Source organism: Rhineura floridana, chromosome 1, assembly GCF_030035675.1.
Source record: "Rhineura floridana isolate rRhiFlo1 chromosome 1, rRhiFlo1.hap2, whole genome shotgun sequence".
In the NCBI taxonomy this organism is placed as follows: Eukaryota; Metazoa; Chordata; class Lepidosauria; order Squamata; family Rhineuridae; genus Rhineura; species Rhineura floridana.
This window is the reverse complement of record NC_084480.1, coordinates 103371616-103391813: the sequence shown is the minus strand read 5'-3', so window position 1 is coordinate 103391813 and position 20198 is coordinate 103371616. Positions and strand designations below refer to the sequence as shown.

The 20198-nt window shown below is 43.1% G+C and overlaps 1 protein-coding gene across 1 annotated transcript in view; it reads right to left on the bottom strand.

Moving 5' to 3' along the window:
- TRPM6 (transient receptor potential cation channel subfamily M member 6) overlaps window positions 1–20198 on the bottom strand; it is a 125018-nt gene that overhangs the window by 62634 nt on the left and 42186 nt on the right. Inside the window, exons 17-21 of the mRNA XM_061609311.1 lie at window positions 18239–18467; window positions 15535–15690; window positions 12603–12746; window positions 10402–10530; window positions 343–594 (exon numbers count right to left, since the gene is read on the bottom strand). Coding sequence (XP_061465295.1) covers window positions 343–594; window positions 10402–10530; window positions 12603–12746; window positions 15535–15690; window positions 18239–18467 — 910 coding nt within the window. The remainder of the gene's footprint in view (window positions 1–342; window positions 595–10401; window positions 10531–12602; window positions 12747–15534; window positions 15691–18238; window positions 18468–20198) is intronic.

The window sequence follows — 20198 nt, the reverse complement described above, 5'->3', positions numbered from 1 at the left end:
GGAGAAATAGTACGTCTTGAATGCTTGTCCACAATGACTTCACTAGTTTGAGGCTTTCTGCCTAATATTCTCTGATGAACAAATGCTGAGAACAAACAGGATTTGAGCTTCCAGAGGCCGGATTAGATGGTTTTGCTCTAGTCCAAGACAGCTCTTATTTGCTACTGTTATAACATATGATCATAAGAGTTCTCACCCTGTACATAACGGGCAAAAATGTAATAGGTGAAGATTCAAATTTCACTAGCTGAATTTCTGCCTCTCATGTAGCTATTAAAGTTCTATCAGTCGAAAAAGTGTCATCCTGCAGCTAAACACAAGTACTCTGTAGCTAATACTTACCATTTTCCCCATCATTGTCAGATATGGACCTGCATGCTGATTCACAGCAAAGAAATCGAGAAGCCGGGCATACCAAAATATTATATCCAGACAGTAAATTAACCTTCCTGCTGTGTGAAGTGGAGGATCAGCCCAGCGCAATCCAAAACCAGTCATGAACAAGATAATAGCGATAGAATCTGTGAAGTTCCAGTACTCATTAAGCCACACTTTCACCTTTTGGTTGAACTTTCCTGGCTCAGAAATAAATACCTAAAGAAAGAAAGAAAGAAAGAAAGAAAGAAAGAAAGAAAGAAAGAATCCTTTGAATTCATATGAACAATGTAAACAACATTATGTATTTGTGTAGATTATATTCAGACATACGTGCCCTACATTTCTACTGTTCTCACACATTTAATAAAGAGGGCCATATGTGACATTTCCCCCTACAAGCTAGATCTGGAGTCCCCAATGTGGTGCTTGTGGGCACCACAGCATCCTCAGACCCCCTCCTTCTTGATGCCTGCCAAGGCTCCCTGCTCATCTTAATGTCTTAAAACATTTTTTTTTAAAAACAAGGGGGTTGGCTTGGGGGGGATTGCTTGGTTGGAAGATTGCCTATTTGAGGGAGGAGGTGGCCTGCTTTTTGTCTGTTTTATTTGTTTTAGAGCGTGTGTAAGTTCCTTGCCTATTGTTTGAGGGTAGGATTCTAAGCATCACCAGTTTTTCTTTGGGAACATGGACATTTTGTGTTAGCCACAACAGTTTCTTAAATGCCCAAATATGCCCCTGGCCACAAAAGAGTTGGGGACTCCTTAGCTAGGTAAAAGTGAATTTAGTACCAGAGTTCTCCTGTACAGTCTTCCCCACAATTCCCTACTAGATCTGACAGATCACACTTTCCAGAAGTCTGAAGAAGCTACTCCAGACAGTGTTGTCTTGGAAAATAGAATGTGTTGTATCGTTGCAGTCTTTACAGCAAGCAGGTAATGGTTTCAAAACTTTCTCATCCATAGATTCACTGGCCTGGTTTGCATGTCTTGATAAGCAAGATTCTGAAAAAAAACCTATGGCTTGCTGTGGACAAGCAATATGCTACTGCATGCTGCTCACATTTTCAACAGTTAGGAAACAGACCACAGCACTGGCTTAGTGATACATGCAAACCAGCAATGTCTAACTCTTGATCATGAACGAATAAATGAAAAAGCACAGTTCTCAATACCGATCCTTGGGACACTGTGCTTTCTACATTTCACTGTGAGAACTGTCCATTTATTCCTGCTCTCTGCTTCCTGTTTATTAACCAGTTACTGATCCATAAGAAGACCTCTCCTCTTATTCCATGACTGCTACACTTACTCAAGAGTCTTTGGTGAGGTACTGGGTCAAAAGCTTTTTAGCATGTAACATTTTAAAAATAAAATGAAAGTAAATCTTTCCTAGGCAGTGCAGGAAGCTTTATGGAACCTTATACTTTTCTATTCTTTATGATTTTTAGCTAGTATCAGAAATAGTTTCTTCCTTTTATGTTTAAAATACCAGGTGATCTCTGATTTTCTTTAAAATAAACCTGTTTTCTTTTTAATTACAATATTACTCTTGGTTTTCACCCTATGCTGACTCATGCCTACCTGCTGTGGCATGCAACTCATCATAAATAGATCAGGGACACAAATGTGGAGTTTCCCTGGAGCCTGTTAAGAATGAGGACAGCGATAACTAACCATTTAAGGGTGGGTTTTGAACTTTGGGAGGAAACAGGCTGGGGTGCCAAGCCAAGAAACTGGAAAAAGTTCTGCTTGGCTCCATGTTTCCATGACATACGAACAGCAGAACAAGTCTTGTGTTTTTATATTACAAGGTCACAACATAAACTGCAATGTCATAGCTTATTAGAGTTTGTAATGAAACATTCAGTTGCTGCCGAAAGACTCTGTACCCTCAATGCATCTCTATTCTTTCTGAAATGTATTTCTGTTTGCTCATTATTTCATGAAGCAAGCGCAGGGGTACAATTGTTAAGCACATGTTTTTTTAAAAAATAAACTAGAGGCTTGGTGAAGTGGAAAGAAAAGGTTGTAAATGACAATAAATATTGCATAAGCCCCAGGAGGCATGGAAAAAAGCACAACAGCTCTTGTTAGTGAAGTAAGAAATTAGTTTTATTTTTGCAAACAGAAGGGAACCAATCTTTGCCATTTATCAAGGTCATGCCAGTCCTGAAAAAGGGAGCTTTCAATCTGAGGAAGGTGGAAAATGACATGTTTATTTCTTGAACAATAAGGATTCCCCAGAGGGCTTTTTCAGGTTTGCTAGGTAAATTGTGAACTGGAATCTTTGGACAGCCATAAACAAGATTCTTCACATTATACAGCAAAGTCCAATTACACACTGCTAAGATCAAACTGATAAGCAACAAGTGAGAGAGAGAGGTTAAAATGTTAGCCAAACCTTAGAAAAAAGACATGTATAAATAACTTTATGTATATCAGTCCCATTGAGCTGAATGATGTTATTAGTACCTGCAACAATATATTAGAGGAATGAAGGCCGAAGGGTGCAATTACTTGATACAATCTAAAAAGAAGAGATCTCTAGCATTACACACAGCAAACCTCCGAGAAGGTAATTAAGCATATATGAAACAGTGTCCTGTACAATTTCATCCAGTAGACCAGAACCAGAACATGATTTAAGTAATTGCTTCGTACAGGGGTAACTGTCCCACAAAGGCAAAAAGGTCAGTGACCCACCAACAGCAGCCATTGCCCCACATCATCCCCTAGACCCCTTTTAACCCTTAAGGCCACTCTTCCTCTTCTCTTCTCCCAAATTACACAAATTGTATCAGACAAATAAATAAAAAGAGTCACTCAATTTCTGCCTGGAGTTTGTATTGCTCTGGCCTAGCCCCGTCACCATAACTCTTCAGTCATGGAGAGAGAGAGAAAGAGAAAGAAATAGCATTTTTCAAGCAATTTTCCATAGAAAAATAGTGTTCAGGTGGGGCGACAAGACCCACGGATCCTCCAAATGGTGTTATTTTCTTGAGACTGGGAACACCTAGCCAATCAGGAAAGTTATTTTTGCAATTTGCATAAAATGGTTCTGTCCAGACTGACTCCCACAACCAATCCAATGCAAGCTTCAGAATATCCCCCTCCCCCATTTTACTTTGATTTATGTCCCAGGCCAGTCAGAATGGACCATTGGTCTCACCTGAAGGGTGATTTTCCTATGACTCCGGACATCACAGCGGGTATTAGCTCCACCTATCATACGAAGGCAAGAATGTCTTTGAAGTCAAGACTAGGGGCGTCAGGCCCCTCCCACTCTCCAGTTCATTCGCAGCGAGTCTAGGGAGAGATATCTAAAAATACAAGAACAAGGCCAACAGGCCTGGCAGCAGGAAAATAACACAATAGTACCATGCATAGTAACATGACTCCAACATAGCGGTATAACAGAACTAGAAGTCTTGACTTCACTTTTAAATTTAAATATAATAGCGTAACAGTAATATATAACACATTAGAAAATATATAGTCATCCTCCAACTGGGAGGGTCGTGATGTCCGGACTCATAGGAAAATCACCCTTCAGGTGAGACCAATGGTCCATTTTCCCTATGAGTCCGGCCATCACAGCGGGATGTACCAAAGCAGCCCATACAGGGTGGGACCAGATGCTAATCCTCATTAAGAACCCGTTGCAACACTCGTCTGCCAAAAGATGCGTCAGCAGAGGCATAGCGATCAATTTTATAATGCCTTAAAAACGAGTGTGGGGTAGACCAGACTGCAGCTCTACAAATATCGGTAACAGGAGCATTAGTGGCAAAAGCAGCCAAAGTGGCAGCTGACCTGGTAGAATGAGCCGTTATACTAGCTGGAACTAACAGCTTCAGAGACTCACATGCCCTCAACCAACGGGATAAGGTAGGATTGGATACTTTATGCCCCATAAACCTTGCATGAAAGGATACAAACAGAGACTCCGTTCGTCGAATCTCTTGGGTCCTAGACAGGTAGGTCTTGAGAGCCCTCCAGACATCTAACGAATGCCAAGACTTCTCGAGAGGATGGGTAGGATTCGGGCAAAAGAAAGGCAAAACAATGTCCTGGTTGCAATGAAAAACTGAATCGACCTTGGGACGAAAGGAAGGATCAGTCTTCAGCACAACAGAGTCCATATGGAAGACGCAGAGGTGTCGAGCAGAAGACAATGCGCCCAACTCCGAAACGCGTCTGGCAGATGTGATTGCGATCAGAAACAAGACCTTGAAGGACAGCATACGTAGGGGCACAGTCCTGATGGGTTCAAACGGAGGGCGTTGCAAAGCCTGCAGAACTTTCGACAAACTCCATGAGGGAAACCGATGGACAACAGCCGGAGAACAAAGGGCGACTCCCCTCAAAAAACGTTTGATGAACGGATGTGAGGAAATAGGAGCTCCAGGAGAGGACACTGAGAGAATGGACGACAGAGTGGACGCATGTCGACGTAGAGTGTTGGGTCGAAGTCCCATCATAAAGCCGCTTTGTAGACATTGCAGCACCTGATGCACAGTGGCCTGGGATGGATCATGGTGGTGGGACTGACACCACTTGAAGAAAGCCACCCAGGTATGTTGATAAATACGAGTAGTGGATGGTCTTCTCGAGGCCAAAATAATATCAATCACAGCGTCAGACAGTCCAGCTGACCTCAAATGTCCCCGTTCAAACGCCACGCTGTTAGATTGAGCCAAGTAGGGTCCTGGTGCAGTACTGGACCCTGGGATAGGAGGTCTGGCCTGATTGGAAGTGTTCAAGGATCCATCATCAACATTGCCAGAAGATCTGAGAACCACGGTCGGCGTGGCCAAAATGGTGCTATCAGAACCAGCTGTGCCCTCTCGGCTCACGCCTTCCTCAAGGTTTTGGCTAACAATGGTATGGGAGGAAAGGCGTACAAGAGACCGTCTGGCTACGGTATTGTCAGAGCATCCATTGCTTCCGCTGTTGAATCCAGGTATCGGGCAAGGTACCTGGGAAGCTGGCAATTGCGACTGGAGGCAAACAGGTCGATTGAGCATTCGCCGAACCGACTCTGAAGACGATGGAAAATGGCTGAGTGAAGTTTCCATTCCCCCGGAAACACCTGTTGTCTGCTGAGCCAGTCTGCTGTCACATTCCAAATCCGTCTGAGATGTTCTGCTTTCAGGGATTGTAGATGTTGTTCTGCACAGACGAAGGTGAGGGAGGCTAAGTCCTGCAGAGGACGAGACCTGGTGCCCCCCTGTCTGTTCAAATGTGATTTTACACGCATGTTGTCCGTTCGAATGAGGACATGGTCCAAAGGGAACAGAGACTGAAAATGAATTAGAGCTAAATGTACAGCTTTAGCTCCAGCCAGTTGATGCTTTGAGTCTGCTCCGTGGTGGACCAAACCCCCTGAACGTACTGGGAGTTACAGTGGGCTCCCCAGTCTATGAGGCTGGCATCTGTGGTTACAACAGATCTGTGTGGTTCTCTGAATGGCGTGCCCTTGGAGAGGTGTTGGGACCTCGTCCACCAGCGGAATGATAGGCGCAGTGCAGGGATCAAGCGAACTTTGCAATGGTTGGAGCTGGCAATGTCCTGTTGAAAGGGCAGTAAAGTCCATTGCAGATGCCGAGTGTGGGCTCAAGCCCATGGCACAATATGGATTGTAGAAATGAACATTCCGAGCGCCCTGGCTAGAAGCATGACGTCTGCTGATGTTTGTTACATCAGGGACCTTGCGATGCTTGTGATGGCAGCCATAAACCTTGCATGAAAGGATACAAACAGAGACTCCGTTCGTCGAATCTCTTGTGCCTGAGCCGGTATTGGCGCAGATGTTTGGGGCGGTAAAACGGAGGGAGGCTGGTTAGGTGAAAACTGAGTGGAAAAGCCAGCAAAAACCTCCTCGTCAGAGGAAGCAGCAGGGGAATGAAGTATATCGTTTATGTGTGCCTGAGTTGCTGTGGTAGTGGTGGTGGTTGGCACAGAGGCATAGCGTGGCCGCTTTGGTTTGTTATGGCTGGAAATATGTTTTGTCTTAGCCATTACTTTAACATGCTTAGACTTAGTCACCTTAGAGTGTTGTGGCTGGGCTGTTTGTGACATGCCTGGCTGATCTGGCATCATATTGGCTGATTGCGACATGCCTGGCTGTTCTGCCATCTTATATTAACTTGGGTGCAGTACACTGCCACGGAGGGGGCAGGATGTAAAGACCCGAACTGGCACAGCGTACGACCACGGAGGGGGTAGAATACACTGGCAGATGGCTAAGTGCACTGCCACAGAGGGGGCAGAATGCACTGTGGTATCAGCGTTAGTATAATATAGGCTGTATTTTAGGTTTGGTACACGGCCACAGAGGGGGCAGGATGTACAAAATATACTTCAGATTAGTGCTGTAGGCTGGATTTCAGGCGTGGTACACGGCCACAGAGGGAGCAGGATGTACTGAATATAATTCGGATTTAGTACAAGTCAGCACTGATATTAAAGCTCCAGCCTTGATGATACTGAATATAATTCAAATTTATTACCAGTCAGCCACTGATATTAAAGCTCCAGTCTTGATAATACTGAATATAATTCAGATTTAGTACAAGTCAGCCACTGATATTAAAGCTCCAGCCTTGATAATACTGAATATAATTCAGATTTAGTACAAGTAAGCCACTGATATTAAAGCTCCAGCCTTGATAATACTGAATATAATTCAGATTCAGTACAAGTCAGCCACTGAAATTAAAGCTCCAGCCTTGATAATACTGAATATAATTCAGATTTAGTACAAGTCAGCCACTGATATTAAAGCTTCAGCCTTGATAATACTGAATATAATTCAGATTTAGTACAAGTCAGTCACTGATATTAAAGCTCCAGTCTTGATAATACTGAATATAATTCAGATTTAGTACAGGTCAGCCACTGATTTAAAGCTCCAGCCTTGATGGTACTGAATATAATTCAAATTTAGTACAAGTCAGCCACTGTATTAAAACTCCAGCCTTGATGATACAGTCACAGTAATTTTGTGTGTGAGGAAGCCCTGTGTAACTCTGTCTACAACACACAGACAACACACATACAGATAGCTTGCAGGGAAGGTATCCGATGGTTAATAAAGGTAACAAAAAAGGCGGGAAATTTGAATTCAACAAAAATGGCGCACGGAAAAAAGGAGAGCGGGAAAAAATGATCTAAAAATGGCGGAGAAAGACAGAGCAATGGCGGCCGTCTGGTAACGAACTGGGGGAAGGGTAGCTCAGCACAGCCTCGCAGGGGGAGCCGCGGGGCCGATAGCCGCACTAGCGGCTCCAAGAAACCCCCAAGAAGAAAGAGCAGATAGAAGCCTGTGCGGGATAAGGCAGCAGTAGGCAAGCCGCTGCCGCTGCCGCCGCCGGGAGCAGGACTCTCCGCGGCGAAATCAAAGTGCCGAGAGAAGCCTGTGAGGGATGAGGCAGCAGGAGGCAAGCCGCTGCCGCCGCTGGGAGCAGGGCTCTCCATGGCGAAATTAAAGTTGGGAGAGAGAGCCGGATCACCAGGCTCTAGGGAGGCAGAACCCCGGCAGGTAAAAATAGGTTGGAAAAAAGGCAGGGAGCCGCAGCCGTAGGCTCCCGCCTGGGAGAGAACCGCAGGCGCGGTCTCTCCAAGGGCTCCACAGAGCGCGGCTTGAGACAGGGAAAAACCGCTACGGGAGAGAAAGAGCTGCGATCTCCCGAAGCTCAAAACGGCCAGAAACCACAGAACACCGCAGCCGCGGTCTCTGTGGGGGTCCTCAGACAAGCAGGAGAATAAACGAAAAATAAAAGGTTAAAGACCAATCAGGGAGAACCTCAGCCGCGGTCTCTGAGGAAAGAACCTCAAACAAGCAACAGAGATAAATGACATTTAAACACAAAGTAAACAAATACGAAAAACAACTTAGCTAAATTCTACGCTATAGGATCTCAATGATAGGATTTCAATCTTGTTCGCAGGAAGGCAAGAATGAACTGGAGAGTGGGAGGGGCCTGACGCCCCTAGTCTTGACTTCAAAGACATTCTTGCCTTCGCATGATAGGTGGAGCTAATACCCGCTGTGATGGCTGGACTCATAGGGAAAATTCATTCATGGTGCTTCCAAGCAATCATGTTGTTGCTGTTGCAGTTCTGCTCTGTGAGAGAGTAGCTTAGTCAACACTGTACCTCAGAGACCAGACAGGAAACAACAGAAGGAACATATAGGTTGTGCAGTTTTGGTTAAAAGCAGGGAACAGAGCACATAACATGTAATAATAATAATAAATAATAAATTTAATTTATTTGTCGCCTATCTGGCCAATGGCCACTCTAGGCGACTTACAAAATTATTAAAATACAATTAATAAAATACAGTAATACAATAAAAACAATAGATCTGCAACAACAATATTAAAACTGGGTAGGAGGCATTACAATTATATCAATTAACCCTCCCCGGATACCCCGAAGGCCTGCTGAAAAAGCCAGGTCTTTAAGGCTTTCCGAAATACATTTAGGGAAGAGGCATGCCGGAGATCTTGTGGGAGGGAGTTCCAAAGAGTGGGGGCCGCCACTGAGAATGCCCTCTCTCTTGTACCCGCCAATCTGGCTGTTTTTGTTGGCGGGATTGAGAGAAGGCCCTGTGTGGCCGATCTTGTCGGGCGGCATAATTGGTGGCGTTGAAGGCGCTCCGTGAGATAAACTGGGCCGAAACCGTATAGGGATTTAATGGTCAATACCAACACCTTGAATTGGGCTCAGAAAACAACTGGAAGCCAGTGTAGGTCGAACAACACTGGTGTGATGTGATCTCGGCGGCGACTATTCGTAAGTAGTCGAGCCGCCGCATTTTGTATCAGTTGTAATTTCCGGACCGTTTTCAAGGGTAACCCCACGTAGAGAGCATTACAGTAGTCCAAACGAGAGGTGATCAGGGCGTGTACCACCAGTGGGAGCTGATGAACAGGAAGGTAGGGTTGCAGCCTTCATATGAGGTGTAGTTGGTACCAGGCTGCCCGGCTCACTGCCGAAATCTGAGCCTCCATGGACAGCCTGGAATCAAGCACAACCCCAAGGCTGCGGACCTGGTCCTTTAGGGGTAAACTCACCCCACTGAACTTCAGGTCAATGTCACCCAACCTTCTCTTGTCCCCCACAAGTAGTACCTCGGTTTTATCAGGGTTCAACTTCAGCTTGTTCCTTCCCATCCATCCACTCACGGATTCCAGGCAATTGGACAAGGTCTCCACAGCCAACTCTGGTGAAGATTTAAACGAGAGATAGAGCTGAGTGTCATCCGCATATTGATGACACTGCAGCCCAAATCTCCTGATGATTACTCCCAGCGGCTTCATATAGATGTTAAATAGCATGGGAGAGAGGATAGAGCCCTGTGGCACACCACAATTGAGAGGCCAAGGGTCTGATACCTCCTCCCCCAACGCTACCTGTTGGTACCTGTCGGAGAGAAAGGAATGGAACCACTGTAATACAGTGCCTCCAATTCCCAATCCCTCCAGGCGAAGCAGAAGGATACTGTGGTCGACAGTATCAAAAGCCGCTGAGAGATCGAGGACAAGAAAGGTGGATTCTCCCCTATCTAATGCCCTCCTCAAATCATCAACCAGAGCGACCAAGGCTGTTTCAGTTCCGTGACCAGTCCTGAAACCCGATTGGTATGGATCCAAATAATCCGTTTCATCCAAGTGTGCTGACAACTGGTTGGCCACCACTCGCTCAATGACCTTGCCCAGAAATGGTAGATTTGAAATTGGGCGAAAGTTATCGAACACTTGGGGATCCAAGGATCTTTTGAAAAGTTTCACACCCAAGTCTCCTTTTTATGTGTAATTCAAGATGGAAACCTAATTTCAGGCCCCTATTTTTGAAAACTGCAATCATTGTTTTTTAATGAGAATTTTAAGTTGATTACAATTCATGGAGGTTTCTTTTTTGTTGCATACCCCATTTGTAATTGTATACATATGATTCTTAATTCCTATAATTGGCATGGACCAGCAGTAAAATGAGAATAAAATAAAGGGCATACCTCTCTGACTTTCTCAATGGAGGTGGTGAAAATGTAAATGATCACAAGCCATTCCTGCACACTGGGTGTTGGTTCCATCTTCACCAAGACAGTGTAAGTGAACAGCATGAGAAATGCTAAATAGGCCATCTATAGAATACACAAACACAAACACAATATGTATTCCATGAAAACTGACAGCTGTGATGAAATAAATTTATTTATTTATTATTTATTTCATTAAACTTATAGACCGCCCCATAGCCGAAGCTCTCTGGGCGGTTCACAAGACAAGAAACATCAAAAATACAATAAACGTATAGCAATATAAAAACACATTAAAAGTTTAAAATGTTAAAAAATTAAAACAATATCAGCACATACTAAACATGTTGAAAAGCCTGGGTGAAGAGAAGAGTCTTAACCTGGCGCCGGAAAGATAGTAACGATGACGCCAGGTGTATCTCCTCTGGGAGATCGTTCCACAGTAACTAATAGTTCATACAACACAATTCCAAACCCCCACTTGTGTAAGCTCTGCAGTGTAGGCATGCATTATTATTTTATAAATTTATAAACTGTTCCCACAGCCTGAGGCCATCAAAGTGGTGTAAAACAAGAAAAAACAATATAAAATACAAATAAGACAAATTCTAAAAACAAAATAATTTCTACATGCTCTAAAAGCAATAGGACCATTCCTACAGATGTACAATTAATGTTTCATAAATGATTTGGTCACATCTCAGGGAAAGCCGTCTTAAACAAACAAAAAAACAAAAAGCAAGTCTTCAGTAGGTGCCTAAACATCATGAAGCAGACGGCGCCTGTCTAATTTCAACTGCTAATTGATTCCAGAGAGCTGGAACTTCAACACAACAAAGCCTCGTTTCTAGTCAGGGCCAGCACCAGGCAGCACACGAAGCCACAAAAGACAGGAGAGACAGGTAGGTGGAGCCAGCGAATGGGCAGCTGGCTTGGAAGCTCCCTCACTGCGTGCATCATGGAAGGGGAGCACTACTTCTCCCTCACCCTATCAAGGGGCCCCTCAGGGCCCCTTGGCCAGGGCCGACCTGGCTGCCCTTTGGCACCAGCGCTGTTTCTAGTATAAACTGAGCATACCTATGGAACATGTGCTACTCTCAGTAGTGCCCCGTCTGATGAAGGCAGTTGCTGGGCAGGGATATATGGGGTGAGGCAGTTCCTTAGATAACCTTGTCCCAAGTAGTTTGGGACTGCGAGCAACCACAGCAGGCAGGTCAGAAGCTCCCAAGTGATAATTATAGCAACTTCCAGGATCCATTAAAATATAAGATTATGTTCCAAGACAGTGGGAGTTGCCATGGCTAAGATCCATGACTTTCAGACTCACACAGGAGGAGGAGCAACCAGTAGCAGTGTCGACAGAGGCAGCAGTGTCACCACAGGCAACAGTGCTGAGGTTGGGGGGGGGACCAAGGAGCACTGAGGGCAACTTGCAAGGTTCTGGAATGCCTCACATTCCAGAACCAGCCCCAATAATTTGAGGGAACTTACATGGGGCAAGCAAGCCACTGAAAAACAACAAAACACCCACATGCACATGTTGTAATTGAATAGTCTCATTAATGTAGCATTTCAGGAATCTGCAGTTAAATACTTCAACACCTTTCAGAACCATCTGTTCAGTTCAGAACATCACCATTTCAAATAAGAGGAATCAAAAGTACAACATAAAAAATATAAAAATATAAAACAAAAAAATATAAGTAACATATTTCTAAGGAATTATTTAAAATGCCAAACATTATTATGTTGGTTTCTTAGAAACCTTTCAGACTGTCACTAGATTCAGGTGGGATTCAATCACATATTGGCAAATTTAGGTTGTGCAATTAAAGTGGATTTGGAAGTCCTGTGCAACAAGCCTGCCTCCCTATATGACTGGACTTTTTGTGTAAGGAACGTGACAAGAAAGTGTGGGATAACGCTTGCTTGACACAATGTTGTCCACCTCCTTGCATACAAATGGTCAAAAAATAGTCCATACCATCTAACCTTCCAGCAAATAAATCATGATGAATGTTCAATAAACATTCCAGAAGACAACATTTCAGTTGTATGGAAGTGACCTCATTCTCTTCCAGGAGTGGCTTCATTTCCAGTGGTAAGTGGAGTAGTTTTGTTACCTTATTTTAATAAGCATTTGAATGAAAATATTCACAATATAAACAATGACTGACCGTGTGAAACCAGAACTTGACAATTGGGGCATTGTAGAATTCATAGACTTTCCTTGTCCCAGGAAGGCTGCCCTGTTCATTGTTGATAGGAAAATTCTGCCTTTCATCTGGCTTCTCAACTCCTTTCTCTAAATCATAATTGTTCTTTATAAGGAAATAAGGTTTTAATGTTAGTGGTTATCCAACTGCATAGGCAATATTCTGTTATCTAGTGATATGTGGAACAGCAGCATTGGAATACACTCTGCTGGGTAAATAAAATAATTAGTATTTTCTATTCATAAATCATACAGAACTAGGTAATTTTCCATAAACTAGTACATGAGCTTAGCATACAGGCTTAAACTATCATTATAAACGGTAATTTTGAAATTGTTGTTTTGAACTTGAAGAGCTTTTCTTTAATTCCAAGGCTTTAAGAAAAGTACTTAACATTAATTCCAGTGTAATGTTTCAAAGGTTCATTCAAAGAAATCAGACTGCATAAATATCAAGACTTATACACACCATAAAAATATACAAATCTTGTTTATCACCCCTAGTATTTCTCAGCAAGTTTCTTGTGTACATAATTATAATTTCCCTTTAGTGGGTAATGGAAGCTGGAAAACAGCAAATATTCTCATGGAATTGACATTAGTGAGTTATTGAAGAGGATATTTATTTTACTAAACCCAAAATAATTTTTTCATCTAGCATTCTGTCTCAGGAGAATGGCCATAATTCAGAACAGTAGAGCACATGCTTTGCATGAAGAAGGCCCCAGGACCAATCCCTGGCATCTCCTGCTCATTCTGAAACCCTAGGGAGCTGCTGCCAGTCATCCTAAACAGGACTGAGCTATATAGGTCAATGGTGGTGATGGTGGTTGTTGATGATGATGATATAGATCAATGGTCTGACTCAAAATAAGGCAACTTCCTCTGTTCCTGGTACTGAAGCCGACAATGGCCAATGTGCTTCTGGGAATGTGCGACAGAGATAAACAGCCCTATGTGCTTCATGTAATCCTGACATTCCTCCCAGTGTTCAAAGCTTTCAAGATAGCAGGATTGTAATTGCAGAGTAAAAAATAAGTTCCTATAATCTCATAGTGTTGTAAATCCTATGTTCTAATAGTGAACTCATTTTCTTCACAAGGATTTTAACATAGCCAAAATGGCATCATCTGTGCACAAGAGAGACACGTCAGCAGGCTTGGGGAAACCAAAGGTTTGCAGATGTCATTGGGTGGGTGCAGAGAACAATCTGCATGAAATGCTGACTTACTATTGGGTGTGGGTGAATGGGAATGGAAAACCAGGGGAAATAGAAGAGAGTATCCTGGAAGAGGGCATGTTTGTTGGTGGGAACTTTGAAAAGGAACACTCCACATTGCAGCATTTGGCAACTGTAATGTGAATGAAACAGATTATCTTGACCTATCCCAGTCTGGGTTCAGGCCTGGTTATGGGACTGACTCGGCCTTAGTCGCCCTGATGGATGACCTTTATTGGGAGAAGGACAGGGAGAATGCAACCCTGTTATTCTTACTTGATCTCTCAGTGGCTTTTGATACCATTGACCATGATATCCTTCTGGGCCGACTTGGTGAGATGGGTATTGGAGGAACTATTTTACAGTGGTTCCGATCCTATCTCCAAGGTCACTCTCAGAGAATAGCATTGGGTGACTGTCTTTCGGCCCCCTGGCAGTTGTGCTGTAGGGTGTTGCAGGGTACCATCTTGTCCCCCATGCTGTTTAACATCTATATGAAGCCCTACGGAGCAGTCATCAGGAGATTTGGGGCAAGGTGTCAGCAGTATGCTGACGATACCCAGCTCCATTTCTCCATAACATCTGAATCAGGAGAGGCTGTGCAAACCGTGGACCGCTGCCTGGATTCGGTGGTGGGCTGGATGAGGGCCAGTAAAGTGAGTTTGAATCCTAGCAAGATGGAGGCACTGTGGGTTGGTGGTTCCTGAGTTTGGATAATTGGTCAGTTGCCTGCTTTGGATGGGGTCGTACTCTCTCTGAAAGAGTAGGTCTGTAGTCTGGGGGTGCTCCTGGATCTATCTTTGTCGCTAGAGGCCCAGGTGACCTCAGTGGCTAGGAGTGCTTTTTACCAGCTTCGGCTGATAAGACAGCTGCGGCTGTTTCTGGACCGAGATAACCTGACCACTGTTGTCCATGCGCTGGCGACCTCCAGGATGGATTACTGTAATGCACTCTATGTGGGGCTGCCCTTGAGGTTGGTCCAGAAGCTGCAGCTGGTGCAAAATGCAGCTGCGAGACTGCTCACTGGGGCAGGGTATTGCCAACATGTCACCCTGCTGCTGAAAGAATTGCACTGGCTGCCCATTTGCTGCCAGGCTAAGTTCAAGGTTCTAGTTTTGGTGTACAAAGCCCTATGCACTGTGTTGAGGTGAGGGCCTCCTGCAGATACCATCTTATCAGGAGGTTCATTCTGCACAATATAGTAAATGGACCTTTAGTGTGGCGGCACCTACCCTGTGGAATTCCCTCCCCTTAAATATTAGGCAGGTGGCATCTCTGCTATCTTTTCGGTGCCTTTTGAAGACTTTCTTCTTTCAACAAGCCTTTTAAGTTGAGACCTATCCCAGTCTGCATCTGTGTTAGAATTGCTTTTAATATGTTTTCTTTAATAATGTTTTAACCCTTTTTTTAAAGATGTTTTTAAAGCTTTTTTAAAAAATGTTTTTAACGTTTTGTTTTAATGTATTTTAAGTTCTTTTTATGATGTTTTAAAGTGTTTTTAGCGTTTCTGTTTGCTGCCCTGGGCACCTGCTGGGAGGAAGGGCAGGATATAAATCAAATAATAAATAAATAAATAATTCTACCCCAACATCCATAACATTTATTTAGAAAAAAACATCCAGATACTGACCTCTTTAAAACAAAAAAAGAAATGTAAATCTGGTACCATACTAACCAATGAGATGTTATCTTTAACACTTGAAGTGCCAGGATCCCCATAATACCATGTGAATTGATGAAACTCCTGTGACTGAGGCACATGTGACATTTCAGCCTTGTTTTTAAATTCCAGCATCAGGATGGTGGGAGGCAGAAGAATGCTCAGAATCACCTATAAGAGTATTATGTGGTTAGGAAGATTTCATTCAATACTAACATTTAGCCTGTAGCCATGGCTGGAATTTGGAGTTGTTTGAAGCCACAGCTTTACCTGTCTTGCACCTGACATCATATAATATTAAGTGATGGACTGGTGAGCGTAGCTTGAGCCAAACGACCTGGTAGTCCAAATGGAGAGACTTGGCAGACCTAATTAGGTCCATGGGCTGGAAAGTCCCCAGTGCTGTCTGATAGCTTCCAGGGCAACCAGTGGGCAGTGGATATTTCGGAGGAGCTGGAAGTAGGAGGAGCTGGAATTTTTTTAGAGGGTCCTGGTGCGGCCGCATTTGGAATACTGTGTACAGTTCTGGTCGCCTCATCTCAAAAAGGATATTCTAGAGTTGGAAAAGGTTCAGAAGAGGGCAACCAGAATGATCAAGGGGATGGAGCGACTCCCTTACAAGGAAAGGTTGCAGCATTTGGGGCTTTTTAGTTTAGAGAAAAGGCGGGTCAGAGGAGACATGATAGAAGTGTATAAAATTATGCATGGCATTGAGAAAGTGGATAGAGAAAAGTTCTTCTCCCTCTCTCATAATACTAGAACTCGTGGACATTCAAAGAAGCTGAATGTTGGAAGATTCAGGACAGACAAAAGGAAGTACTTCTTTACTCAGCGCATAGTTAAACTATGGAATTTGCTCCCATAAGACGCAGTAATGGCCACCAGCTTGGATGGCTTTAAAAGAAGATTAGACAAATTCATGGAGGACAGGGCTATCAATGGCTACTAGCCGTGATGGCTGTGCTCTGCCACCCTAGTCAGAGGCAGCATGCTTCTGAAAACCAGTTGCCGGAAGCCTCAGGAGGGGAGAGTATTCTTGCACTCGGGTCCTGCTTGCGGGCTTCCCCCAGGCACCTGGTTGGCCACTGTGAGAATAGGATGCTGGACTAGATGGGCCACTGGCCTGATCCAGCAGGCTCTTCTTATGTTCTTCTTATGTTCTTATGTCCTGATCCTGTGGATTTCAAACTGGAAGCATCCCCACTTTTATGTGGGTACCTTCACAAATCTTGGCTCAACACTTTCTAGTATACGGATGGATCAATCAGAGATTACCAGATTTTCTCACTCTGGAGCCTGACTCAGCTGGTGTGGTGCATTTCCAGTACATAATACCTGCTCACCCAGCCAACCATCTACCCATAAAATTAGACACATGGTATCAGATCCTCTCCTTCTTCTCCCCACCTCACCCCACATTCTCTTCTGCTGCACATTTAGTACTGATTCTGCCTCCCCCGTGCTCATATCCAGGTGGATGAGAGAGTCAAAAAGCCACCTGGGGCATTTTGTTCTGATTCTTCCACTTTTTCTCTTCTAAATATGCAAAAAGTTCATGAAAGAAGATGGACTCAGCATCAGAAAAACAGACTTGCAGACTATTGCTTGGGAAAGAAAACTGTTCCTTGGGCAACACACAAATATGCAAAACACAGTAGCCATTATTCACTTTGAAATCTATTATGATGTCATTAAATGTAGGAGTATTTTAATTTGTGTTTGCTTTGGCAGAAAAGGAGAAGTGCTTCTGTGGGATTACACAGCATAAACACATTTTAATGGTCTTCAAGAGTGCAAGGTACACATGTCTTCCCTGCAGCAGAACTAGTAAGCAATGCTTTCAAAGAGATAACAAAGGGCTGACTACTTAACAGGAAGGAGTGTCTTATAACAGCTTCTCAAGATAGAATCTGCTTCCTGGCCTCAACTCTATCTCTTCCTCCCTCACCCCAATAATCCTTGCCCATCTTGTTGTGGCAGAGGGACTGCACACACACTGTCCTGCCCATTTTTTCTCCTAAGACCAGAGATGGGACACAGTTTGGACACATTTTGCTACATGAATCTGAAAAGGCAGGCCCACACGGGGCTTTGGAGGTGGGTGTGGTTAGGCAACCAGATGTATTTGTTTAACAAATTTACATATCAGCTTTCAATAGGAATTTCCGGGGGGTTCACACAGATGCACACATTTGTTGCACCCTGTCTACAGTTCATGTACTGCCCTTGTACCCTGAATTCAACAGTACTGATCTCCAACACTTGCTCAACCGACTGTGTCACACAAGCTATTTTGCTCTAAAAGTATGGTTGGAAAAGGTGCTGCAGCCCTCGAACCACTGATCTTTGGTCCTCTAGTTCATCTATTACACCTGCCCATGCATGAATATACTCAGTGATGGACAAGACCACTTATGGCTAGAACAAAAGACCTTTTGCAATTGAATCATAGGATGAGAACATACCCAATGCAAATGCATGCTGCACTATTTGTGCAATCAAAGTTATGGTAGAGGTATGGCCTTTTCCCATGCCATGCTTGATCCTTTTTGAGAGATTCCTCTCAATGAAGGTGTTGAACTGGAATGAGAGAAGCCTTCATGCAGTGATGCTATAATGTGATCAAACAAGCCAGCCCCTCATCACCACCACCACCAGCACACAGCCTAATACATACCTTCTAACAGTTTGGATAAGGGACTACTGAGAGATTCTTTACCTTAAACCAGGAGTTTTTTCTCATTTTCAAGCGTCCCATCCACATATCAGTCAACAGCATCTGTGTACATGTGTGAGACACAAAAGGTCTCAATCCCACCGACACGGCCAACTTCAGGCATGTTGAGTTACTCCAGTTCTTCAGCTCATATGTTAGCAGTTTCATGGCCATCTGCTCATTTTGTTTAAAAGCATTATCCAGCACATCTAGAGCTAGCTGCCCAAACTCACTATGACAACAAAAGAAAGGGGGTGGGTGGGAGAGATGTTGCCAGTTTTAGATTACTGACTGAGCATAAGCAACCGTGGCAAGCAATACGACTTGTACAAAGCTTCTCTCACATGTGCACCTTGACCCTAAACATTGACTTCAATGGGAATTCCTCTAAATAAGTGTGTGGTTAGGAATGCAGCCATTATGTTTCTTCCTATTGTTTCCATTAACCCATCTGATAAATTCTTCTGGTAATCTACAAATTCTTCTACTAATCCCAGGGTTTATTCTAAGCTTTTTTCCTACTGCACAAGCAGCTAGCACACTGCCCACTCCTGAACTAGTCAAGTAATTTGTCCCATAATATATTATTAACAGGTCTTTTTTTGTGACAGTACTCACCAGTACTGAGTACCACCACCTCTTTTTTTGCTGCCCACCCACAGCCATTTTGTGCTGGCACCCACTGTACTTTTATCAAGATATGAGTACTGGCACCTTGTTTTAATTTTTTTTAACCCCAAAAAGCATAACTAGTAGTATAAAGTTATGCAGGTTTGAACGGAACCAGTATTTATCTTCATTTTTTATTTCTTTTTCTCTTTTCTCATCCATTTGATTAAATCCCATATGCTCAACTGCACAAAAACTTATTTCACACTGCACATTTTTGACACCTCACAAAAGGTGTCTAGCAGCTGCACATTAGAATAAACCATGACTAACCCTAGGCTCATACCTCTCTATTTTGCTAGCATATGTAGGCCCTGGGCTTCTACTGGGAGGGTGGGCAGGATATAAATCTAATAAATAATAAATAAAAACATAACATTGCAACCAGCAAAACATTTACAACTATGGCAAAATAAATGCTACTTGGACTGCATTCATGTGGAACCTGCTGAACTGCTTACAGTGCATCTTTACTTGGAAGAAATTTTCACTGTGTTCAATGGGGCGTACTGCCTAAGTAAGTGAGCATAGGAATGCAGTCTTAAATATCTACCAGTTTCACCAGACTCTACTAATTTTGTCAGATAAAATGAAGGTGAATTGATGAGGGTGACTGATGGAAGAGATGAATCTCCAGCTGCTGCTAGAAAGCAGTAATTTTATTTTATGACGTCAAGGCATGTTGACTGCGGCACAAAAACAAGTGACATACTTTAAAGTGAACATTAAGATGAATGTAAAATACTGAAATCATAACTATCTGACCTTCAGCAGAAAATACAAAGAATATAATATTGTATAAATAATATAAATAAATCAAAGGATATATTGGTCAACATTTATGCAACTGATAATATCTACCTTATCTCATTTCAATTTTGTCAAGGCTGCCACTTTACAAAAAGTACAAAACCTTGTGAAACATCATTACTAAAAATATTTTTCTTAAGACTGATGTAACTAAAGTAAAACATCCCAAAAATCAGGTATCAGAATAACAAATAAGATTTGAAAGGCAAAGGCCCTCAATATCATGATATAAATCATTCAAATAAACATCTATGACAATATATATATATGTTACTTCTAATGGGCTGCATTCATAAACTAATATGAAGAGCATACTAAGTCCTTTTTTGCAATGTTCCATGTCAGCTACAAACATTAGCACATTTCTATTGAAGTAGCAGTCCTATTTAGAATCATTGCCTTTTGGTCCCATGCACCACAAATCTAAGAATGCAGTTTTTTTAAAGTTTTTTTTAAAGATGATAGATTTGAGGATCCTGGTAGT